Genomic DNA, 26,965 nt, shown 5'->3' on the forward strand with positions numbered 1-26,965 from the left:
TGGTCAAAGCCTGGACAAACTAGTGGGTTTTCAAGGTCTCCCACTGCATACAGCAGCATTTAAATGCCAGCTTGAGCTGGGTAACTCTGCAAGTGAAGCTGGCACGTTCTCTTACAGAGTATCAATGATGTCTGTAAAACTGGGTAACGTCCATCTCTTAAAGTTCTAATGGTGCGACATGGTAAGATTACACAAACTGGGTTTAAGGTTCTTGCAGTTTTATTGGGCCATTTACCTCTTTTGCTTCTGGACTTCCTCAAAAATGTGTGGTTAGCCTCAAATCTAGAGAGGAATTCTGGTCTAGGCTGAACTCCAGCTTTGAAGAGTAACTTGTTTGAAATACTAGAGAGTTTATGCCACTTAGAACCACCACCCCCACTCCATGATATTGCTCGTAAGACAGACTATTTTTGTGCAAGACCTTTAATTTACTCACTCTATAAAATGGCATTTCCTATCATGGAATTTTCTGGCAACTGAAGTACTTCTAGACAGTTCATATTTTGTAGTCCTGCTGTTCACTGACAACAGTAAACAGGAGCTCAGAATTTAGAAATGGAACTGTAGAGTTAAATTTAACTGCCAGATATTGAGACAAATATAATGCAGCTTCCTAAGATGGTATCTAGTTTATTTCACTGCTTAGCAGAGGCTGTTGCACTACTGGCAAACTAAGTTCTTAAAAATACGTATTTGTAAAACCTCTTAAACCCTGGATGAAATGAAATCTGAAATGTCTTTTAAAGACAGCAGCATCCTCTCAACTAGAGCAGCCTAGGGAAAGAGAAAGAAGCCTAACCAAATTTTGTTAGCAAGGAATGACCGTCTGTAGGACTCTTGACTGCCTGGTGTCTGACAGCTGAGCGGCAGTTAACCTCCCAGGTGATTTACTGGGAAGTTATTTTCAATTAAATAGTTCAGAAAGCCTGCTAACAAAATGAGCTGAGGCTCAAATCATTTCTCTTTTAAGACAGAGGAGCACCAAAAGCTGTTGTTGATGTAAATGACAAAAGTCTTTTTCCTGTCCTTAAAATGCATCTTCTACCACTTAAGTACACAACTGTGAGCTAGTCCATCTTTCACTCCTCTGAGTTAAAAAAGCAGAATGGAAGTACGATCTCCTTCTGTAAGGGGGATGGGAAGAACAAGACAAACCTAACCACTCCTCACCTAAAGGTAACCGTTTCCAGTTGTCACTTCACACGTGTGATTAGCTCAACAAAACTCAGAAACGCTTGTTCGGAAGAGCATCAGCAGCACAAGTTGCAGAACATGAGAGCACAGACATTCTCTTCTTTGGCTTACAGAGGGGCTTGTTCATTATCTTAGTGAAAGTACAGTTTATATCTACCCCAGACTGCTAGAGATACCTGGATGTTTTCTCAAGGTCCCTGTGAAACAGCTTTGCTGTTTAAAATGAAGAGCACAGAGCTGTTTTCTCCTTTACAACTGGCATGAAAATATCACAGGTCAGTTTAGTTCTTGTAAAGTACCCAAAAGCAGGCACTCGTATACTTATTAGGCATATGCCTAAACCAAACTCGCTGCTCTCATGAGGAATAGTTTGGTCCTCATCACCATTAGAGTCCCTTCAATGTATCATTGTCTCAAGGTTCTGGTGGTGCAGCTGCCTGCTGTACTGCACACTTGCCCAAATGCAGGAATGGTTTGACCAAAGTAGTCACAAATTTTAAGAAACAGATTTATTTGTTTAGTATTCAAATTACTTTTTCTTCAAAGCCAAGCCAAGGCTGTAGCTTGCAAGGCATCGTCCTCCATGGCTAAAGGGTAAGTGCTCAAATACCTTTGCTGCTGCTCACGCTCCGTGTGCAGTGCTTCAGAGAGATGGGACTTCTAGAGAACTTTAATGTGGGACAGTGATCTCCCTTCATCGAAGTACAAAGGGCTGAAAAATGCAAGTCAGTCATAGACCTTGTTTCTCCAAGATGCAGAACAAGCAAATCCCTACAATCCTACTTATAAATTACTCTTCTAAAATGCTAAAATAGTAAAGACAAATGGAGCCAAAGTTAGTTCTGCAGGATCTCCTTGAAGAGATTTCATCCTTTTGCAAGGACCTTGAAGGTATCAGTCTATTCAGTAAGAAAGCACCATACAAACATGCCCCCAGCAGAGCTGCGGAGTGCTTCGGGGGGGAAAAAAACTAAACAAAACAGGGAATGAATGTAGCAAGGTGGGAGTTACCAAACAGGAATGTAGTACTTGCATGTAATAAAGCAAATATTTACATTAAGCACAATACAGCAATTTATTTAGATGCTTAAATGAAGAATACAAAGGGAAATAAAGATCACAAAATTATACATACTACAACAGTGTGTCATATATTAGATGGTATAAATGAATACAACACCTGGGTGGTGTTAACTAAAGAGAAAACTAAATATCCAAAACACAGCACTTTTGTTTCAGTGTGCTGCTTCAACACAATACACTTTTTATACAGATCTAAAAGGTGTCAAAATTAGTAGCTGCAAACTTGTTTCTTTGCATGTGATATTTTTCTTTTCTTTTCTTTTTTTTTATTAGCTTAAAAGATTTCAGAAAATGGCTCTGAAATACGTTTGTCGTCGGTTGTAATGTCAAGGATATTCAGAACAAGAAAATTCTATAATACAATAGAGTCCAGATATATTTTTTTTTTAATGTTGCTGGCCTCTGTTTGGAGATTGTACAAGGTTATGTGCAAAAACTAAGTTTGTCAAAATCCGTACTATAGCAGTTTCAAGCTTTTGCTAGGTAAACTAGATACAGCATTTATTACACAGCAGGGCAACACTAAAAAAGAGAAACAGATCTATGATGGGTACACAAGAACAATTTTTGTAAGCTTCACTTGAATAGGTCTAAAAGACTGTACAAATATACATTTCAACTATTCAGAATGATACATGAAAAAAAAAAAAAACAAAAACCAAAAACCAAAACAAAACTCAAATTTCCCCATAGTCTACTATACACCTTGAACTGGTAGCTTGTATGGTTGGCCCTACACTACCATGTGAAAAAGGGTAATGTTTAAAAAGACATACAACTGAACATGTACAAGAGTGAAATAAATGTTGGAAATGCAGATAGAAGAAATCTCTGCTTTTCTCTGTGTGCATTCTGGAGCCACCAGCTTAGCCATTTTCACATTAAGTTACTGTGCTCATCCCAGCAGGTTCTCTCAAGCAAGATTAGCCAACAGCATCCTTAAGTAACCACTGGAGCAGCAGTGGCCACCACCAGCACACGCCATGACCTAGCACTCACGAGGCAGGACCAGTTAAGTGTGAGCTGAGCAGGCAGGCTGAAATGAGTGTTTTAGACAGTTGTGGACCGGATCCTGTTCCTGATGCTTCCGAATCTAGCAGCTCATGCCTGCTGGCTACTCAGCTCCACGCCAGCTAAGCTGCTGTGCATTGGTTCTGCTACCCCATCAGTCACACTGTCAAACTGGTCTCCATCCTCACTGTCAATTGTGCTATTCTGCCATTCCATCTGCTGATTTGACAAGCTCTCCTCAATCTCTGATGCATTTTTCCATTGTGACTGGTCCTTAGACCAAAACTCTTCTACTTTTCCATAGGAACGATTCTTCCATTTTGACTGTTCTTCCTCGCTCTCCGATCCGCCCCCTTTCGTCTCAACAGTCGGCTTACTGCTACCAGGATCTTCACTCTGGGAGGACTCATCTGTCCACACTTCTGGCTTTACTTCCGATGTATTATCTTCAAAATCGGAACCCTGCTGAGAACCAGGCCCACTTTCAGACTGTGAAGCTCCATCTTTCCATTCAACAGCATCATCTTGGTCATCCTGATCACTATCTGAGACATCACCTACCAGTTTTGCTGGTTCCTCAGCAGAAATAATCTCTTGATATTTAGAGCTTTCTTCTTGTTTTTGATCAGACTTCTCTGGAGACTGTATTGTGTTTTCCTCGATGACTTCCTTGGATATGCTGTCCTCTGGGTTCTCCACGATGCTGTCGGAAGAGGTTTTCCCACCGCTGTCAGAAATACGCTGACCAAAGGGACTGCCCCTTTCATTGTATTCTTCTACATTTTCATAGCTGTCTGAGGAACTTTCATTCTCTTTTTCCAAGTTGATTTTTTTGTCAACAGTCTTACTAACATTGACTCTGGAGTTCTTCTCGTCATGGTTTTCAAATAGCCATTCGTCATCAAAATCCATTTCATGTTTAACCTTGTTCAGCTCTTTCATGTTGAAGCCAAGCAGCACACCAGGTTTGTATTTTTCACAATCTCGAACACATTTCTTCCTTTTGTTACTAAAATGAGATGCAATATCAGATTTCCATAGCCACAAACTGGCAGCCAGCTTTTCAATCTCTCTTCTAGTGGGATATGGTTGCTTATTAAAATACTTTGTAAGAAATGTTTTCCTGGCTTCATAGGAATCATCTTCATGACCCTTGGGGTCCAATGCTAGGACTACAGGTTCCTCAGGCTTCTCCTCGAAGGCAGAGGGGCAATCATCATCATCCATTTTCCTTTTCTTCATCAGAGAGAACTCCATGTGTTCGTAAGTACGCTTTACAGGTGCTAGAGCTGGAGACTGGCCCAGCCGAGATGAAGTACCTTTGTCCTGGCCGTTCTGGGTCTTGCCAACCCCTCTGCAGTGAACAAGGTGCAGCGTTATAGTTGAGGCAGTCATGTTACTTGTATATACACCAAGGCAATGAATGCATTTGTAGGTTAACTTTTTCTCAACCGGGTGAACGGTCTGAATTACTTGATGCCTCTCCCGTAGATGATGTGCAAGTGCATCAGAGATGGGTCCTTTGAGGATTGAAAAGCATAGAGGACAGAGAGTTTTCCCCACATCTTTTTTGTAGGGAACTGCTGCTTGTGGGGAACTTTTTACAGGTACATCAGACTTCTCCTGTATTTTTGGCTGTGGTTTTGGAGGAACTGGAGGAGTATTCTGAGCATGGTAAGCTACAGATTCAGCAGGAGCATCTCTCAGGTTGTAGGTGGTTACCAGAAGGTGTATATTTGTGTGACTACCCTGCTGCAATGTCAAATCAAAAGTTAGAGTGGAGTCAGTTTTAGGTCCCATTTCTTCATCGACGTGAACCATTCGCATGTGAGCAGCCATCTTTTCAACATCATTGAAGGTTGAGCGGCAGTAGGGACAGGACAGGCCATGTATCAACATGTGGTTGAGCAACGTGTCCGTGGGTAGATAGCGGTTACAGTAGAGACATTTGCTAGTGAAATTGTGTATTTTCATGATATAGTTAGCTACTGCAGGCACCTTCTCAGCCTTGTGCTCCTTTTCAAAGTGGACGCTATACACGTTTTCAGGAAACAGCTCGTTACAGATTGTACAGATTTTCCACTTCTGTGTGGATGATGTATTGACAGAGGAAGGACCTGTAGCAGCCACAGGAGATTTTGAGCCAGACTGACCTAATACTCTTGAAGCTGCTTGTGACTGAGATAATGATGTCTGTTTCAACTGAGCTGATGAAAGCGAGGAGGAATTCGCAGACTGAAGAGAGTATCTTGCCTGTGATCTCTGTTCCCCTCCAAGAGTATAAGGCCTTCCATTTCCACTTGTTGAAAACTGTTTCATAGTTTGTGATTGCTGTGAAATAGAAACTGCTGCATTACCACTTAAATTCAGCCTTCCCCCTGGCTGACCAACATAGCTTGGTGGTACTGATTTGACTCCGTAACTGTTCTGTTGTAGGTGAACATTTGACATCATGTTCACTCCCGTGGAATTTAACGTAGGCTTTGGTATAGTGAGTCTGTTCATCATCTGCTGGGACGAAAGAGATCGAACACTTCCAGGGGAAAGCGGACCCATCCTCTGAGGGAGTCCCATAGGCTTTTTGTCCTGTGGTTTTGGAGCTATTAGCATCAAAGGTTTAGATCTTGGAACCACTACATTAGTGTGACCTATCATTGCTGTTACCTGATATCCTATACGTTCATGGTCTTCAATAACATGCTGCACTAAAGCTTCGTACGACTTCGGCATGAAAAGGCATCGTTTGCAGTGGATACCACCCTCCTCTCGGGCACTGGAGCTTAATGGAACTGCACCATTCAGTGATTTCTCACCTCCCTTCGCTATGTAAGGAGCGGCAACATGCTGAAAGTGTTCCCTGTAAATGTGCTTTCTAACTATTTCATAGAGAGGATCTCGGTAAGTGCACTTCTTACAGTAATAAACAGCTTGTTCTACACTGTCAGCCTGCTTGGGTTTAAGGCTATCATGTTTGTTTTTATCTTTAAAAGTGCTGATGCCTCCACTCGCTGTATTGGCATTTGGAGCATGAAAGATTTTAATGTGCGTTTCCAAAGTCTTTTTGTCCGCATTGAAAGTACAGTAAGGACAATTGAGGAGAATCCTATTTTCAAAGTCTTCACTATGAACATTCCGGAAGTGGCTTTTGTAGGCTGAAAAGAACTTCGAGGAAAATGGACATGCGCTGCAGCAAAAGGGCTTTGTCCGATAGTCCTTGAACAGAGAACAAAGCAGAAACTAAATACTGAAAAGCAGTTGTAAGAAAAACAACATCCATGACATTCTCCAAACAATAATGTTTCCAAATAGTCACCTCAAGACCCACCATAACGGTCTCATGCCTTTAATTTCTTCTCTCCCATTCTTGGCCTGCAGATCAGGCCCTAAACAGGTTATCACCTGAACGTACATGCGGCGAGCCCGACTTTCGAGATCTCTCAAGAATTTTACCATGAACTCATCGTACAAGGCTAAATTATGAGCATCTTTCACCACCAGTCAAAAGAAAAGGGAAAAAAAGCCTCCTTCCCTGCAGCTGAACTTCATGAAGTTGACTGTAAGCTCATTTCCAGAGAAAAAGACAAGCATGGTTGTTTGAGTAGGATGAGACTGTATCCAGACAAGATACTTCCCATCAAAATCTGCCAATCATCTGTAGTGTAACACCAGCTCTTTCAGCGTAACACCAGCTCTTTCAGTGTAACACCAGCTCTTTCAGTGTCTCCTTCCATTACAAACTTTTCATATAAAGATGCTCTTCAAAATGTGGTTTTGGTGAACAAATGGACCCAAGCTTATCAACTTGCATATTGAGGCTACACAAGCCCTTAAAGCCATCAAACCTTTTCCTTCTGATCAAAGCCCAAACCTGATTTTTAAAGCAATCTTGAGTTAGAAAAAAACACTTTGAAATGCCAGACTTGCAGTTTCACTACACCCTTTACCTGTGTTCATTTAACACCTTGCTGATGCAGTTCTTGACAACTGTTGTACAGAAACTAAAGTTACACTGGCCTCAGAGATAACCACAAGCAGTGTGGCATTTTGGTTGAGATAAAGACATTAAATTCAAATAGTTACATTCATCATGAGTGTCAAATCAAGTCGTGCATCAAACTACACATAGATCATCTGAAGTATTTGGAGAGTTGTACTCTCCCGTTGTGCAAGTAGGAGTATGTGCTTCTGTCCATCTTCTGAAGCCTCAGACATGTGGTAGGCAGGAGACAGGATACAACAAGTACACAAGAGCTGTCTCTTTATATCACCATTTTGATTCTGGAATTAACTAGAAAAAGGACACCACCGATGTGTTTTGTGGAACACAGCCAAGAAAGGGGCATTTTTAGCTGAACACTGCAATAGGAATCCAACATGATACAGGTTCCCACTTCCTGTATGAGCAGTACCTGATCTTTTAGATGCTCAAAGGGAGCTTATTTTGTAGAGAGATTTTTCACCTTCTCTCTGTTCCGTCAGTGCTGGTATTACTCTATATTGTACCACTGACAGAGGCTACTGCAGTGGATATGACCTGCCTTCAATATGTTTAATCAGAATGGGGTATTATTTCTTCCCTCCATTTCTAGCTCAATTCAAATGTCTTTTATTACTGGCTCATGAACATCTGAAAAGCAAAACCTGTAGAGCTATGCAGAATTACAAATGCCTAAACCAAATCTGGGACACAGTCTGACTATGAGACTCTTCAGGTGTGGCAGAGAGCTGACAGAGCTACAACAGCAGTGAAATGGATAGATGTGGCAATTTAAACTTCTGAGATTACAAAAACAGAAAATGAAATATTTAAGGGAAGGTAAAAAGCTTATCGTGAACTGCATAAAACTGGTGATCTTTTGACCAGAAGGATGGTGTAATCATGCTAAGCTTGAAAACAGATGGGCTCTCAATATGCAGTTGTAAGGCTTCTTGACCAATCAGTTCTCCAGTTTTTGGCTACCCATATACTACTGAAAAAAGACCAGGACTATTACTTGGAAGAAGAAAAGCCCAGCTTTTCATTGCCCCTTAGGATGACAACAAAGGAAGACCGGTGGGTAAAACTGCAGGAAAAGCTCTTGGCGTATCTGTGAAACAGCCTTCAGAATGAACCATCTTTGGAATCTTTGTGTCAACAAACTATTACCAACCTGATTTTTTGTAAGCGATGGGTCCCACAATCCCACATCTTCCCATGTAGTGTTTTTCAAATAAAAGTCATTAGGTTCAAACTGCTTAAAATCCTGGAGAAGAGGAAGACGGGAAGAGAGTACAGAGAATCAAAACCAAACACCAACTGCTCCTTAAGCAACTTTTGTAAGCATCCATGCAGTCCTCTCAAGTGCTGCTGCCACATAGTAGGGGATTATTAATTCAAGGGAGTGTGGGTATTCCAGATGCACCTCTTTGGAAGAGAAGAGTTGTGAGTAGTCTCAATATCCTAAAACACTTGAAGAACTATTTTCAAAACTCATCCTCCTAATTAAGCAAAGACTGTAATTACATACCTGCCCCATTTTCAAAAGCAGCCATGGAGAAAAGTACTTCCAGGCTGGTGCTAAACATTTAAGACCACAGAGACACTTTACTATAACTTTGATATTTGGTCATGGTTTGCTTTCCTTTTTGTTTGTTTGGGTTTTTTTGAGGGGGTGGGGGTGTTGCTTTGGGTTTTTATTTTGTTTGGGTTTTTTAAAGTTGGTTTCATTTTTATTTTAAAAGTTTACTACTAATAAAAAAATCTTATCAAGTATGTCGGCATTTCATCTTTGGCATTTAAGTCAGCTGCACAGAAGGCCTTGAAAACAGCATTTCCACTGAAATGAATACTGACAGTAGCATTTTCCCAGTGTAAAATGTTATCCTTATATTCTCACTCCACACATTTTCCAAGCAGAAGGACTGTAATTTCTTCTTCTTATGCTTCTCACTTTAATGCTCTTCATAGAGGTACTAACAGAAATGCCAAAGGAAACTGGTCAAAATTCGCTGCGTACTCATAGTAGTCGAAGTGTGTGAACTGACAGTACAGAAGTTAATGCCCATGAGAGAAAGCTGCACTTAAGATGATAGTTGTGAAGTTTTGTCTAGAAGAGTAGCACAAATATTCTGCCCTTCTAGGAACAGGTAAAGACATGGTTCTTTGACTTGATTACCCTGACAAACACTTCATGAAAACCCCACAGTGATCTCGTGTCCCTTAAGAACATCCTGTACCGCACCAAGTTCCTGCTTTGTTCCCATGTGTTCAGCCAGTACCCCCCACAAACCAAAGACAACCTCCTTCAGTACAGATGAAGTCACATAGAGCCTAAAGTGTGCCTTGCCTTGACTAAACTTTCTCCCGTGTGTTTACACATACATTTTATCTCAAGTTACTAATTAAGTCCTACTTTGTGTAGAACTTAAAAAGCAATGCAGGGGTAGCAACACCTGAACAAGGCTCAAGTGGAATCACAGAGTCATTCCTAGAAGACGGTGATGACAGAAGAGTGTAGTGTGGTAACAGGATGCAGGAAATTCCCTCCAAAATGCACAGTAAATATGTAACATTTCATCCAACAGATCTAAGAAACATAATCAGGTCATACACCAAAGACCTCACAGTCCCATGAACTCTGGAGCATTTGAACTCTGACTACAACACTTTGGGAGGTATCATACTTACTTCTATATGTTCTTTACAGTATTCCAAACCAATGTCACTAAGAATTTTTTTCACAGTTTTCCGGGCCTTTCTTAAACTGCCAAGGTTGTTGACAGGAAGTTGGAACATAGTTTCTATTGGGGGAAAAAACAAAAAAGGCAAGAGAAAAGGTTTAAGTCATATGTGTTTTGTGTGATAGCGTGTTGCACTTTTCATTATTAGTAATTTTGTCTCATTCACCCATATAAAACTCAGCATCACAGCTGTGTCATTAGCTAAGCATCTACCACATTCTCTATCTGATTTGCTCTTAAATGAAGTTGGCCATAAAGCTAGATATTGACAAACTTAAGAGAGCACTTGAAAAATCCAACAAACTGATGGAACAACTCTTTCAAGAGTAATCAGCTGCATCTTAAAATAACTTTTTTTTTTTTTTAAAGTGTTTTGTATTTACAGGGAATTTACCCCCTATGCTGAAATACTTTAGAAGTCCATTTATCTTATGTGCATACCTATCCTAACTGATTTGAAAATAGCTAAGTTGAGCTTCAAAGTTTGTGACAGTCACCGAATAGATTTAATAGTATCTCTGCAGTGAGAAAGAGGCTTCCTGCATTCAGCTGTAGGTAGGTTAAGGAATTAATAGTCTCCTCCATTTACTGTGTTTATAGCTTTAAAAGGCTCACAAGCTGTTTAGCTCATTCTTCTTTTATTAAGATGAGACCTGAAAGCTTGATTAGAGCCATTCAGAGATATAAATCACAGGAAAGAGATGGTTTAACACCTCAAAGCGCAGCTGGGTATTTTCAGCCTACAAGACAACCCTCCTTTTCAGTTCCCCATACATTTCCAATTAAACTCTCTGTTAATGACTGGGGCTGTCCCACTAAAAGAAAGTCTGTAAGATACATGGATTCCTAGATTCAGTTATCACCACTAAGATTTCTTCCAATTGTCTTGTTTTACATACACAGGAGTTTTCAGTCTGCACGTTGCTGTGGTGGTGGGCACCTGCTCAGCAACAGAACCATCAAGTCACCTGCACTTTAAGGAAGTGCAAAATGGCAAAAACCTTAAAGTCCCTGACTACACAGTTATTGCAGAAGGGAGAGGGAGTGGAGGCAGCAATAAAAGGTAGGCTTTTCTCAAGAAAAGGACAGGAAGCTTCTTAAATAGCAAGGAAGTGTCAGAGCTGCTGTCTTGTTCCCTTGGCTTTAATGGTCCCATGTTGTTGCTCAAAGAATAGAAAAGCTGCATTTCTGCTCATTAATATTTACATGAGCCAATTCAGAAACCTTGCTGTGTTTGGACAACAAAAAGCTTGATTCAGATCAACAAATTAATCCACTATAATGTGAAAGAGCCTAGCCAACTAAAAATGGACAACTTCGTTGTTGTTAGGAGCTTGAAAGTCTTTTCTAACACTTTCAAGTAGAAGCCGAGAGTGCAGAATTAACAGATGTTTGCAGCAGTATTGCATTCAGCATTCTCAGCTAGACAAACAACTCTCCCCATTTTACCATGAGCTCAAGGGCAATTGCTAAGTTAAAGAGCTTATTAAGAAATTCTCAAAGTACAAAGGATATGGGCTTTAAACTACACTGTCTCTGATCTGTACCAACACTTCTATATGCACTACCATGCATACTCCTTGAATGATTACTTCTGCCTTTACACACTAGCCTTTTTATTTTCATGCCCCTACCAACTTTTACTAGGCTAATGCTTTAAGACAGTTACTGACAACTAACCCACTAACAACACTTGAGTTTCAGAAACCAACAAAACTGAGTTCTGCATGTAACACTGCTAACACAACACTTCATTGGGGTTCCACAATCTACAAGTGGTGCTGCTAGCACCTGTTGCCAGGCTCTGATCTCTTCAAATACAATGAATTCAGAAACAGCTCCTGGCTAAGAGCAAAAGCTATCATGACATTTAGGATCCATATCACAACTGTAAAATTAGAAATTACATGGAAACAAGCCTGAGTTTATATAAAGATCTACAGGAAATTTTTCAGAAGTACCAAAGCAACTCTGACCATTAAGGACTTTGGTATTTGTATCAGGCTGGCCACTCTCACAGATTACCAGAGGTGAACACAGTGTCATTTTAACACCTTTGTACGAGAAGCAGGAAATACGAGACAAAAGCTTGAAGCCTGTCTGTACATCTCAGGGACTCCAAAATACTCAATTACAGTATGTGCAATAAAGTTAGACACTTCACACAAAGTGAGTAACTCTATAGTAATCTCCAAACAACATAGCAAAAAAGAAAGTAGTAGTATTTCAATGTTCTGCAGTAATTTCTTCCAAGTAACCCTTGGTAAGAGAATGTAGTACAATGAAAACCATCTTGATTTCTCCACACACAGAACTCTAAATAGGAGCATATTAACTTCTGTGACTGTACAGGTGTTTCAGCTAACTCCAGTCTCAGTAAAAAGGATTAAATCTGGGGAAAACACGGAATTAAGGTCATATGAACAACACTGATGTTCTGTATTGTATCTGGCACCTTCCCTTTTAGGGAAACTCAAAGCCACTTCAGAAACAGGAGCAACTGGCATTCTAGGGAAATACCTTACAGGTCAGTCACTTACAAGCCTTGTAACAGAAGCCCTAATCAAGCTGCAGAGAGCACTTAGGAATTCTTTGCCACCTCAGAGAAAGCAAAGATTCACTTCCCAAATATATCCTCTAAAGCCTCTGATGACTTTGTATGGGAAATGATGAACTGCTCTTTTTTAATGCTGTACCCATTCTCATTTGTGCTCCTTTAAAATAAAGTATTTCACCTGAAATTACAAACAATATCCAGGTCTAAGACATTCTCCCTGTCTCTGTAAGTGAACCTGACTGTTCAAATAGGTAGAGTGATGCATGTCATGCTTTTGGAATGCTACTCACTCCTACCCAGTGACTCAATTTTTAACCCTCAAAAAAGAACTAGGAAATAAAGTGGGAATCTGAGTTTCTAACTTCTTGTTACTTTGAAAACTGACCCAGGCAAATCAGTTACTTTGTTTGAAATTTGCATTCAACTTATGGCTTCCCTGATCAGATTTTCTCACCAAATTCTGAATTTAGCCACATGCCCCTTTCCTCTTTCTTATATTAAGAGCAATTTCCAAAGGCATACATTAAAGAAGTTTAAGAAAACCACTTTCAACATACCTAAGATTTTTTAGCTGCGTACGAGGCTTTGAAAGTACAGAACGTGCCAAGTTCCACCCTGCTTTTCTACCCACCCTTGCCCATTCTGTGGTGTCAGTTTCACTGTCTGAGCACCTCTGGGCAGAGGCTGTATCCTGTTATTTGTACTATTTCTTAATGTGCTCTGGGATTAAGTAAAAATGAAACCATTTATCACTAATTATAGCAGATAAATGGTGGAAAAGAATTTGAAAATATTAATGGATCTTTTCCATGCAAACAGGAGTTTGTATTGTGAAGTCTTCCTATTAAAAAAAATTAAGACCAGAGAGTACATTTATCTATTTCAGGGCAGTATTGCAATTAATTTAGTTCCTTCAAATAGAACTAAGATCTTTTTGACTGAAAGTATTATTTCAAGGCAGCAATTTTGCTTCAGTTGTAAAACCAACATCTAATATAGCTTAAACCTGACCCAAGTCCATTTCAAAGATAGCAACTGAAAGTATTTAACAACAGGGCTAAGGATCAGTAATGCCAATGTTGAGAAGTACTAGTTAAATTGTTAAAAGACAAATGGGAAAAAATGTTGCCTAAGAATTTCAACTCTTAACTAGCCTACTGGTTTAGTAAGGCTGTGCCCCATTTGCAGTTTCCAAGTAGTACCATATTCTCTATTTTTGACTTGTAGTTGAAAAAACAAAGTGAAGCTTAACATTTCCAGATGGAAAAAGCAACTCCAACCTGCAGTTTCTTTTCCTAGGCCAGTCACTGTGAAGTAGCTTTCAATGCTGAGCTCACTGTCACTCTAAAATGACTTGCAACAGAGGTGACTTGTGTGATACTAGAATTGTATTAAGAGGAAAACAGAACCTACTACAATACACAAGGTGGATATAAATCCTTGAACGCAGGTCACAAATTCACAAAAAATGTTTCCTTAACATTCTGTTCCCTCTCTTCCCTAAACAGAATTGGGAAGTATGGCTCTGAACAGTAAGTTACAATAGAGTAACACAAGTTTTCTTTCCAAGCACAGTACCTTTTTTTTTTTTTTAAACTCAGAACATTCATTTATTAGAAGTTACTGCTGCTGCAATTCAGAGCCAGAGTGAAAAATATTAATGTAGCCAAGAAATTAATCATGGCTCCACTAATTCCTTTTCTCTAAAGGCAATGGAGTAAGCATTGCTCTCACTTTCCAGCACCGATTCAGTAATGCTTTCAGTAGCTTTTTCATAGCTACCTGTCTGCTAAATTTTTTAATCAAAATTTATATGAAGTAGCACAGTCAAGTATGTTCAGGATTTGAATTAATATTTTCAAGTGAGCTTCAAATCCAAGGAGATAATGTCTCGCAATTTTATTCCAGAATAACCCAAGTTATTAATATCAACTGTAGAAATATCAGTACATGAAAACATTACATTTTAAAGCTTCTAGCAAGCTGTGCTGTTTTCTTTAAAGCCAAAGTTCCCACTGAAAGAATGTCCTCCTTTTTCTTGTAAGGAAACATTTTTCTCCCTCATGACAAAGCAAGAGTCAGTACAGAGTTTGTCTTTAGGCGATAATCACTTATAAAGTCAGACAAGTCTCAAAGTAATGCTTATTATCAAATAGGCATTTTGTACTAAACCAATCACTAACAACTTCTTCACCAAAAGAATCAAATGCTTTCTCATAATTACTGTGGCTAATACACCCAGACATGCCAAATGCACCATGATACATATATACACAAACTAAAGTGATAGAGAAAGCAAATAATTTAAGACTGCCTGAAAACAAGATCTTTCTTCTATCCAAACCATCTTCTTGCCTCTGCCCTTTTCCCTGCCTCACAGTTGAGTCTTACAGACAAGAAATTATCAAGATCTTCTAATCACAACACATCATAATAGAGGATATAATTAGATCTTCATATCTGAAAACTGAAGATTGACCTTACTTTATAGAAATTCTGCTTGATAGCTGAATCCAGCTCACCTGATCTTAAAAACATGCCCTTAAGCAAAAACAATTCATTTCATTTAGACATATTTCTGACTACTTAATCATAATTAGTGGAGAGCCATATAGTCTGACATTGTTATGGCTTGTGAACAGAGCATTAGCATCTCCCTTTCTATCTACAGCAAGTAACTGAAGTCATCATTACGACATACACCACACACTGCTTTGCATATCCTTGAATGTGGACATTAAAATAGTTGGAAGTAAGAGGCATCTCAAATCATCATTTAGGCATTAATGCTGCTCTTGAAATGAGGTATCCTTTATCTGACCAAAAGCTTATGTTTATAAGGGGACACCTGGAACATCTCAAGAACTATCATGGCCTTTTCTTACTGCTTTGGAGCTCAGATCCCAGTAACTGTTTTAACAGAACATAATTCTAAGGAACACAGCATCCAGTACTGACAGAACCTGCTACTGCTTTCACCAAGCACTGAATCTACTGCTACATCCAACATCCCCTACAGTGAAGGCTACCCATAATAAAGGTCAGAGATCAACTGATCCTTCTGTAAAATAGCTCACTTTAATGCTGTTTCTCCTTGGCTTTTCTACTGAAATGCCCAAACTGAACATTCTTAAATACACTGCACTTCACTGAAGACAGATAAAAGGCACAAGCAGAACAAGCTTTGTGCACCTACCAGTTACCAACTCCACGTGGTTAAAGTACTACTTACCTAATTTTATAGGCCTAAAAGAGAACTTCTCTCTGACATCTCAAAGTAGCTTTCAAAAAAAAACTCAGCAGCATTAAAAGAAAAATAAAAAAGAAAGGAAGATGCATTTATCCTGAGATGACACCACTGCATCAATGATTAATTCCAGCCCAGGATTCTAGTTAGCAGGACATGCTGTATTTCCATGTATTCTGTTTTACAGTAGCTGAGGCATAACTAATCTTTATTATTTTCCTGCACGGTTCTACTCTATCCTATTCATTGCTGCACAAATCCCAGATATTTAACACATTACAGAACTTTTCTTTGTAAGGGAACGTGCACTTGCTCACACATTCACAGAAAAGTCAAGACAATCACATCTGTGTTCAGCAAAATAACTCTACAGGGAAGCCTGAGCACTTTCTATTCTCATTAAGTAACAGGAGTAAAGTTCATAGTTCAAATGCAGTAAGAAGTTTGGGTCTGCCCTTTTGTTTTGTTTCTACAATTGGGTCCCACCTACAAATACACTGGGAAGCCCTTGTTCCTAAACTGAGTTACGGGTGGGAAAGCATAAATTGTTTACTTGAAAAGACGACCAACAATGTCCTTACAAGAAATATCCAGATAGAATCTTCAGGTGCCTAAAAAAAATGGATCACTAACCTAGTTGTAAGAAATGCTGACAATTTATACCGGTAAGATCTCACTCATGTTTAGTGTGCTTGTACATAAAATGTCTGACTGTACCTTCGCAAAGTAATGGTCAGCAAACTGTGCAATAAAGAACCTTCTTTTGCTCCCTATTTGTGCAGTGCCTAGCATAGGGGTCCAGTCCACAACCAAATACTGATTCCTAGGATAATTCAGTAGCCAAATGTAAGCAGAAAAAGACAAGCTAGAAAGGACAAAATGTTAGTACAAGAAAATACTAGCGGGAAAAAAATGTGTAACACCTTGAAATACTCTCAGGAGCACAACTGAGAGTAATATGCAGAAGCAAACATCACTTCTGCTTAGCTTTTGGAATTTAACAGCACAAATATTTTAAGACCCTGAAAATCAAGACTTCTGATTTTTATGGCACGACAAAAAAAGCAGACAGGAAACAAGGCCTAGCCCAAAAATGAACCACCACATATTCAGAAGTTTCAACAAACCCCAAACTCTTCAACATACCACCTTTCTAAAAAAACAGATGTGAGCATTTAGATAAGTAAGACTTGCAGTGACTGCCAGCTCCAAACTACCTCTTCACCAACTCACTACTCTCACTAGGACCTCAAATTCCAGCTGGAAACAATTGCAGTCTCTACTCTAAAAACATCCAGAATGTGAAGTCTGACACATCCTCCTGTTATATTACTACTCTAAGTGATTTTTAAGCCCCTTAAGAAAAATGAACTATTCTCACTGTACCAGATTCAAGCACTCCAAGTTAACATGACCATGCAGTTCAGCCCTTGAACATATCAGTCACCAAGGGACTGGAAACACCTAGAAAACTGAGTCAAAAGAGAAGTGAAATAAAAAATGCTGTGCAATTACGTGGAAAATCAATGCAACATACAATACTGCATGCCTGCTTCAGAATTCTAGGTTGCAGCAGTTAACACTTTCTTGTGCTACAGACTTTTCTCAGTGCAAACAGTTGTCCCTTATGAGGGACATACTGATCTCATACACAATACCATGTATTCACAACTTGGGAGTCATCACCTGGCAGGAGAGAGAGGATAAGGAACTCAAGAGGAAAAAAATAGCAAAAAGTCCTTATCAGTCATATTATGAGGTGATAAAAAAAGAGAAAGCTTCCACCTGCCTTTAGACCCCGAAAGCTGTTTCTATTTTGGTGTAATTAAAATGTTAATTCTCCAGTGAGTCTCTTGTAGTTTGGACCTCACCAGAAGAGCTGCCTTACAGCCAGGTACCTTTGACAGCCTCAGGTAACAGATGTTGGACTGTTTCAGCTCTGCCAACATTGTACAGAACAATGGAACAGAGGATCTTCTAGTGTACAGCTTCAAAGCACACACAAGGTAACGCTATTCTGATTCTGGGAAAGCCACATCCGTTTCAGAACAAGACAGCCTTTATCTCAACTAAAGTGTTCAGCAAATATTCCAAATCTGCCTCATCCTGTTATTTTCATTTTTGGGCAACACATTCAAAGTGCTTACTATGCTTGTTTCATCTTTGAGCTTTCTTACAGTTTTAACAAGGAGCAGGTATAATGTATTTCTAATGTCAGTGGTCTGGTCTTGTTAGTAAAATGGTGGTCTTCATCCAGACATCTTTTAAAGACCTAAAGAAATAATCTGAAGGGAAGTCTTCCTGTGTAAAGGAACCAAGACAACAGCAGGTTTTTTTCTTTCCTAGGTTTTCTTTCCTTATGCTTAACTGAAAATGCCACTATTTCCTAACCACCATGCTCAGTTTGTCCCACAAGGAAAGCTTTCCATGACCAGCAAGTACAGAATTCTACGTGATCCTAAACACTTCATTAAAGAAGATGACTTCACTTAGCAAGGTTTGTAAAGAGCACCAGTGTGAAATGGTAAGTAAAACACAGTTGTAGAATCCCCAGAGCTATAAACAAGAAGCAAAAAAAAAACCCACACAGTCCCTTGTGCATTTTATTTGCATTCAGGCATCTCAGACTTGTATGAGCTACTTTAGATTGGCTACTGAGTCTTCCCAAGTACCTATCCACAGGCCAGTGCAAGATGAGATTTTTTTAAATTGTACTTTTCTATGTAAAAATCACTAGATAACCACCAAATTTCACATGTCAGCATTGCTCATGATCCCAGAGGAGTAAGTGGAAAGTTACTATCTGGCTATTCCGTTTCTTTCTTTCAGAAATTTTATGAACGTAGTTCTGAAAGCACGTAAGTTGAAGAAGCTGAGAACAGTCAGTCAAGAAAAGAAAAACTACAACACTGAACTTACTTAGTGAGCATTGAGTGAAATTTTGGAATGAAGGACAGAGAAAAAAGTTACAGAAATAAAAACGAGGCTTCTGGAAGAAATTGCATTTTTTTTCAATTCTCTTGAAACATACAATTTCTTTTACCAGCTGGTAATTCCCAGGCCTACAATGAAAACCTCTCAGGAACACAGAGGTGGAAAGCTGGTAACTTATTTTTAGAGCATTTTCCTCTCAATGAAATATATAGTTACTCATAATAAGTAAGATTTGCCCCTCACCCTACCCCTTAAACTCTTTTTTTTTGGCTCAGTTGAAAGGATCAGCAGTAAAAAGGAAAGCTTTTTGCATATTCAGTATGCTGACCATTTTGGTTTTGTTGAGCAATAGAATTATTCAGCCACATTCAGTACTCAGCCACATAGGAGTTAGTAGTCATTAATTACACAACTCTTCTCTTTGTTACTGTTCTGTGTCCTTCCAGGCTGCCTCATCATAACTGATCAGTCAAAACAGGGGTGCCAAACACATTTATGGAGTATAAAAAAAACCCAGAAGTGTAAGACTCCAAGCCTAAGCCAAACATATGTTCAATACAGAAAATCCAGAAGATGCAGACATTTGAATCAGCTTCTCATTTCCAGATAGCTAGTTCTTTACTACTGTTTAGAAAAGGCCTTATTTCACCAAAGATTAAATTTGACAGCCCCTTCCCCTCAGTGTTTATTGTGAACACCCTGCAGGCACAGAAGACCCTTCTTCCAAGAAGGGCTGCAATATCACCAGCTAACAGGACCTGAGTAAACTACTACTATGTCTGCAAAGACACCATCCTTTTTACTCTGAGGGCTCTAGTGTCTCAATCAGACTAGAAGGACTTCCAAAGGACTAAACTCTCATCCAGTATAAATCCATTAACATTTCATAAGCTTACAATTGATGGTTTAGGGATTATTTTTTTTTCCCCAAGAAAAAAATCCAATCCAAACCTATTTTATAACTCCAAAGAATCCTATATAAAACTTAATAAAAATGCAACTTCAGATGGTGTCTTCCTAGTGTAATGTAAATACTTACTGTTTGTCAGTTTTTCAGATTTGATGCCAAGGTGGTGGCTTAATTTATCACATCAAATGTGATGCCAACTGATTGGATGCCCACACCTTAGAGCTAATAACACAGAAACACGCATCTCTTGAACTGACTGCTTCTTAAAAGCATTCTGTCAAATTTACATTCCAAACAGCTTGTGTTAAATAATTTACCTTGGAATAAAACAGAAGCTGCAATTACAACTATCTCTTGGACACATTATTAATAAGAATACAATAAAGCATCAGTTTTACCTTCTCTAATGGGCACATTTGGTTGACCCTTCCTTTCCTAATCACTCTCATTTACTCATATTATGAAGACTGAGAAAACCTGAACTTGTAGGTGCTCTGTAACACAGTATTATCAACCACACTGTTCAAGTATTAGGTGTGAGCATGCAGGCAAAACAATTTTACAAGCAACGTGAAAGCCCAGCCTTTTCTATCCCACTGGGACTTTGAGTTTATACACATCTGTACTTTGATCAACCCTGTCTTGTTAAAATAATGAGCTCCATTAGAACTCTAGTTCATTAAAGCAGATTTCCTTTACATTTGAAACTAAAAAGATATTAGTATTTTCTATTATTTCTGCACATGCTTATATAAGAAAACTGCTCTTGCTCTCTCTTTTCCCCTCTCCCCCTCATCATCCCTTTACTGCTTCAAAAAGTCCATCCTTTCGTCGCTCTTTCCCCCTCTCCTCCTCATCCTTTCTTTGCTGGTTCTTGGCCTTCTTGGTCCTTACCTCGCTCATTTTCCCTCTTCTCCTCTTCCCTGTGCCAATTCATAGCGTCCACATTCTTTCGTCGTTCTCTCTCATCCTGTCTCCACCGCTTCTTGATATCTTTGTCCTTAACTTGCTCATTTTCTCTCCTCTTCTCATCATCCCTGTGCCATTTTATTGTTTCTGCATTTTTCTGTGGCTCCACGCTTCTTTTGAGATAGTCTTGTCGCCTCCTCCTCTTTTTTAACATATCCCTTTCCCTGGCACGAGCCTGCTTTTCTTTCTGGGAAAGAAAAGCTTTACGGGGCATCATGAGCTGCTGCTGAACCTGTAATAATATCGTATCCATGGAATAATATACTATACATGCACTCAATCAGGCACCAACAACTCTCGTTTGGAGCTGAACACTTCACATACTAATGCAAGATCATGTAATTCTTTGTCTCTTTGCTTCATAACCCTCTGCTAGCTCCACAGTAGACACTGCCAGGCAAGTTGCTCTGTTCAGCTCTGGGCACAACACCTAACTGGCACCTCTGCAGCTGGTGCACATCCAACATTGAAAAGCCAACCCACTAAAATCCCTGGCCTAAGCAGCAGGATTTCTTTCCCCTCCCTCTTACAACTCCTCCCACTGAGTTTTTAGTAGGTTTTGCATCCAATTGAAGGAACAGGCTGATGGGAGAGTTGTGAAAAACTTGTGAACATTTGAACCTTAGTTTCTTCTCTTACTGGAGAGGTACAATTAATGAAACTTAAGGGGGTCTGTCTTTTCAGACATCCACCTCTACCAAATTTGGTTGGCAATGCTCAATTTCTCTTTTGGCTGCAAGGAAGGAGGGGGGATTAGCAGCTAAGCCACATTCTGAAATATTGTATAAGCTTTGTTTCTTTGGGAAACCTGGCCAAAACACTCAACTGCAGTTAATGAAGTAAGTCCAGATTCATCTACTCAAACTTACTCCTGAGTATGTTGTATCTAGCTTTTCACAAGAACAAAGGAAACATGAATGTGACTATTTACTTGCAGTTTCTGCTCTCCTGATCAGGAGTGGGGCTTTTTGTTGTTTTGCAGGTTTTGGTTTATTTTGTTGAAGGCTACCTTTTAACCAATTGGTTTACTTCTGGTCATTCCTCTGTAGTCATCCAGAACATCCACAACTGAAAGAATTTATACTAACATCCTTTAAACACTCTTCTATACGCATTAAGCAACGTTTCAGAAATGACTAACTGCAGTTGTGGCACAGGTTTGTGTGGCTTTTTGTTTGGTTGGTTTTGAATTTTTGTTTAGAAGAGAGTTTTGCACAGGTCTAATCAAAAACTGCAGAAAGGACAAAATTACTAGATTAGAATACTTAAGCAAAGCCTAAAACAAAATGAAACAAACGTACTTGTAAAATTTAGCTACCTTATGGAAAGCACTTGTTCCCAGCATGCAATACTCCATCTTTTTCCTACAGAAAAAGCAATGTTTCAAACCCTTATTCTAAAAGCTGTTCCTTTTCTCTACATAATATATACCATCCCACACACTTCAACCTGCTACTCTAGCACACTGCCTTTGTTAGGTAGGTATCATGAGCCCGTGGTTTTCAATCCAATAATTTAACCCCAAATTTCTTAATATCCATAATAATACTAAAAGGGAAGGGCTGCAGCAGAGTGAAACAGCCTAATAAAATGTAGTTTGGTAACAAGTTAGAACATAAAATTCATATTATGCAAAAAATTACTTCATGAAAGTAGAGGACAGCTCTCCACTAGACAGCCTGGCTTTAAGCATTAAATATTTCTCGGTAATAGTTATCACTAAAATCAGAAAGCACTGAGAAGCCAGGATCAACATCATCAGTGCAACCCAGACACTGTAAAGCTTTAAAACAGTTTTCCTATCTCTGTTGGCTGTGTGCCAGTACATTACTGCTGTTTACTAGAGCAAACTTAACTTATTAACTTTTAAAACATACATTATCTTTATACTATTATCAGTAACCTGATTTTATTCCAATAACAATAGCATGAATAAAATTGTAAGTAAACCATACTTCATGCAAACAATTCTTCCCCCACCACCCCCATCCCAGACAAGTACCAACATTTAAAATCTGTCATTTTAAAAAAGCCAAACTGTTGGCACTAATTATATTTTCTTTCATTTGTTTTTGTTTTGTTGTTGATTCCCCCCCCGCCCCTTTGGCTTTATCCCTTTGTATGTAACCCTTTGACAGACCAATTGACAGACAAATGATAGAAAATATCATAATAAAGAACATTTCAGTTGAATTTCAAAAATTAAACATTCCAATTGAGATTCAAGTGACAAATGTTAGATTCCAAGGAACAACTTAAAGGGACATCCAACTTAAAATTATGTATCTTTGAACTTCCATACCACAAGTCACAGGTTCCCCCCCCCGTTTGTTTCAGTGCAAGTGTGTACTTCAAGCAGCCTGGTCATTTGTCTTGTAATCCTTCACTTTTGCCTCTGTTGGCTTGAATAAACCAAAAGAGGAGAAGAAAAAAAATGAAAACCAGCAAACTAGTTTTCATGCAGTCAAACTGCCAGACTGATTGACCTCAAAGCCCTCCTGACACCCAATTTTTCTACAGTTCAAGTTGGTGTTCCTTTAAGTTCAGAATGTCCAAACGTCAGAACTATCAGAACGATCCTTTCAACTATTTTTTGCCCATAGTTTGCCAAATGAAAATCTTAGTTCCTCCCAATCTAGTCAGTACATATTATGAGGCATTTACCTCCAAAATTAATGGTGCTTGGGCGTCTCAGACTCATTGGACAAGTTTCATGCAAAAGCCTCCAAAAATAATTCTCCTCCAGAACGCCCACCTCAGCGATTATATTACACCTACTGTGTGAGGCCAAAGCCCGGACATAGAAGAAGGATCATATCCTGCTGTACAAAACAAAGTGTTAAAGACAAGAGATAAGAAATGTAATAAGGGCAATCTTACATTTAGAATGTACTTTTCATTGTGAAGGACTCCAAAGCTAATTACAAACCACATTTACAGTACCTTTGCTGACAGAGCTACCGTGGAGTGCTCTCCAGCAAGTTAACAGTGCTGCAGGAAGTCTGAGCAGGTTTGTGGCTTAAACAACAGATTATGATGGGTGATGCCACTTGAGGAATATTTTAGTGCTCACCTCTCAATTAAGTTACCCAGTTCAGAAATCCTGCAGGATACAGAGAGGAACACTTCTATTCACAGTTCATAAAATCTTTTGACTGAAGCATTTATGACCTCAATTTATGCTTCATCTGAGCTATTAGTACCAGCAGCATAGCTGCACCCTGTAAGTGTACGTAAGGTGCACTTATTACAATACCAACAGCACTTCCTTAAAGAGGGAATTTTGCCTAGAAGGTTCCTGTACAGTCCCACCTTAAATCACAAGACTGTGGGAGATCAAACAGGTGACATGGCTGTCAGCCACAACCCTAGGGATACACATTCATTTGGGAAGCAGTCAGATTACAATTTTCAGTTACAATGCTGCTTGTAGGAGGATGTGAAGTAAACCTTTTTGAGTAATGGCATGTAAATGATTATGGTTGTGTAGGAAGACTGCTACCTCCCCTCCACTTATCACCCATGGACAGAATCTCAGTCTTGGGACAGACTGGAAACACCAGACATTAGTATCATAAAACCTGGGCAGGGAAATCTAACGTTTATAAAAGCAAAATTTGAGTAATTTATAATTACTCTTCCAAGCAATATGGGGGGTTAATGTTTAAAATTGTTAGCTTTTAATCTCTTCTCTCTTGATTATTCAGACAGAATATCCACAGCTTAAAGTACAGATTGTATTTCTTCAGCAAGTATGGTTTCAACAGAAGATACTAAAATATTGTAAGAAATTTAAAAAGACAGATTTCTTAAAATACTTTGCATTGAGGCAAAACTGAATATTGCAGATGCTTTAGCAAGACCATAGCTGTAGCTTCAAACAAGCAAGAACGGTGGGTTAATTTGTTTTCCAACCAGAAAGTAGAAGCTGTACCCCTCTATCTCTACTATGTCCAAATTACCTCTCCCCACTGACTCACCATTGCAGAAAGCACACTTCTGGATGAGGACCAGATCAGTCTTGAGAGCAGACCAGTGACAACTGTCTATCTGAAGATACAAATACTGAGCATAGGGAAGTACTTCAGCCCATACTGGGCCTCCCAGAGACTGAGTATAATTTCCTTGCATTGTGTTGCGGACAAGAAACTGGCATTTTTCTGACTTTATGTAATCCAAAACTCTTTTCTTTTAGCCCTCATTTTGCTAGTATTTTAACTTGAAGATTTTGGTTTATATGTAACAACACAACATAGAAGCATGTCAGAGGTGACAACACCTGTACATTCCTGGACCAAAAAAAGCAAGCCTGGTAGTTTCTTGATGCTGTGCTTTTTATTTCCCTATTCCAGCTGCATTTAAAATACAGTCTACTTTTAACAATTAGCTAACTGCACTTAACAGCATGCTCTCAAAGACTAGCTATGAAACAGATTGGCAAAGAAGGCTAAGTGCAAAAGAGTGAAATCTCTTAAAATACAGGAAAAAGTAAGCAAGAAAATAAACCTGTGGTTCCTACAGCAATACAAAAGCAGCCTCTGCATGTATGCATGTTAAATGATGCTATCCAGTGTGACAGTGTGTAACACCACTCTACAGTCACACAAGCACAAGGATGGCCTGTCTACAGCAAGGTGGAGCCTGGGACTCTGGGATCTGACAATTCCAGGACAGCTGAGCAAGGAAAGAATAGAGACAGCTGAGCAAGGAAAAGTGATAGTCAGGAATCAGAAATGTGTCTCAGAGAAGAGTGTGCAAATCATAAATACCAGGAGCAGAAACACCAGGGAGAACACAGAAGCTGTAAGAACTGAAAACTACCAAAAACTTCCTAGATAAGGTAAGAGTTGCAATTCACTATTTCCCCTCCCTGCACTAAGTGAACTCCCAACACCTCTATCACTAGTTTACATGAGGCATTTTCATTTTCTTCTGATGGACTCTTCTCTTTCCTCCTTAAGCATTTCTGGCCTAGTTTTCAGAGGGATGTGCACCCATATCTCCTGTGAAGGTAACAAGGTTTGCAGTTTAACAGCACATCTGAAATGCCAGACAACTAAGGGTTCATTTTTCAAGCCCACTATAATCCTGAGATGGAGGCTGTTTTGTAACAGTAACAGCCTGGGCTCTACTCTGGCATGGCAACATTTTAAACAGAAAGCAGCTCCTCAGCCTTATCAGCTCAACCATCTGCAACACCGAGCTTCTGCCCACTTAACATGATGTTCTTCAACTAACTTCTGTCTAACAAACACCTCTTAACTCCAGCTGGATACTTCTGTGTGCACAGCTGCCATGTTAGACCCAGCACTTAAATCCAACCTTGAGCTAGCATGTCAGCAAGCACAAGTACCCAAGCACTTCAACTTGTTTCTGTATCCAAGGTTCTTTACTTTGTGTCCTTTACCTAATCCAAGGATTAGGGACGTTAAAAAGATATCACAGGAACAGAAACCCTACATCTAACCCTCTGGGAAACCCTGACCTGCTGGTTTACAACTAAAATTATTAGAGCTGAAGGAAATCAACATATGTATGTTGCTATCTGGTCAAAGCACTGTAAAACCTTTGCAGCCCTGTGGACATGAAAATAGTGCAGGACCCCCTCATAGTCAAATAATTTGTTTGCTAAAGTCCTTTTGTAAAAAAAAAAAAAAGGGGGGGGGGGGAAAATCACTGCAGACATTAAATTAGCTGCCCCCAAAAAATGGCAAGTGGTGTGTCAAACAAAAAGGACCATTTCACACCACTTCTCTGGACATCCTATGTAAATATTGCTTCAGGATAGAAGTTCATTTAACATATGGTAATACAAATAGCAACAACAAACCACTCAGAATGCTTTGGAGGAAATTCTTAGGCCAAAAACCTTAATGTGCTGTTTCAGTGTTTATATGCAATTTTCAGCAAGGGCTTATGAAACCGTTTTATCTCCTTTCTTTGGAGCTTACTGTCTAGCTTCAGCTGAGAACACCAACTTCCCATCAGAGGAAGAAACTTATACGGAAGATGGTTTTAGTGAAAGGAATCAGTAAGGCTGAGAGGTCTTACTCGACACTCATTTTTTATTTAAAGGTTAAAAAAAATATCTTCTGCAGTCCAGGACAGAGATCTTCTAAGTCATTCATACACTTCTTATTCTTGCTCGATTTCTGGAATTTTCCACTGGTGCCAGAAGCTCCATCTGGTGGGTGTGTACACTAACTGCAAAACTGAAAGGGAATTAACTATTTCCTTATCAACTTCTACTACTAAACCAAAGTTCTATACACTCTGTAATTTGAATGCCCCAATATAAATCACAAAATGGCCCAATTTTGATTGCTCTAGGAACCAAAGC

At 39.3% G+C, this 26,965-nt stretch overlaps 1 protein-coding gene across 9 annotated transcripts in view; it reads right to left on the reverse strand.

Moving 5' to 3' along the window:
- Positions 1–2,944: 2,944 nt before the first annotated feature.
- Positions 2,945–26,965, reverse strand: part of ADNP (activity dependent neuroprotector homeobox) — a 30,820-nt gene continuing 6,799 nt past the window's right edge. For 2 of the 9 annotated variants that reach the window (XM_054173606.1, XM_054173603.1), the window contains 6 exons: positions 23,290–23,444; positions 21,944–21,989; positions 20,551–20,857; positions 9,956–10,068; positions 8,439–8,531; positions 2,945–6,501 (listed from right to left, as the gene is read on the reverse strand). In XM_054173606.1, coding sequence (XP_054029581.1) covers positions 3,379–6,501; positions 8,439–8,531; positions 9,956–10,068; positions 20,551–20,857; positions 21,944–21,982 — 3,675 coding nt within the window. In that variant the 5' untranslated portion in view covers positions 21,983–21,989; positions 23,290–23,444 and the 3' untranslated portion in view covers positions 2,945–3,378. Of the gene's footprint in view, positions 6,502–8,438; positions 8,532–9,955; positions 10,069–20,550; positions 20,858–21,943; positions 21,990–23,289; positions 23,448–24,605; positions 24,908–26,965 lie in introns of those variants that run through there. The other 7 variants (XM_054173604.1, XM_054173602.1, XM_054173610.1 and 4 more) reach the window with 5 other exon arrangements.

The sequence above is a fragment of the Dryobates pubescens genome, chromosome 26 (assembly GCF_014839835.1).
Source record: "Dryobates pubescens isolate bDryPub1 chromosome 26, bDryPub1.pri, whole genome shotgun sequence".
NCBI lineage: Eukaryota > Metazoa > Chordata > Aves > Piciformes > Picidae > Dryobates > Dryobates pubescens.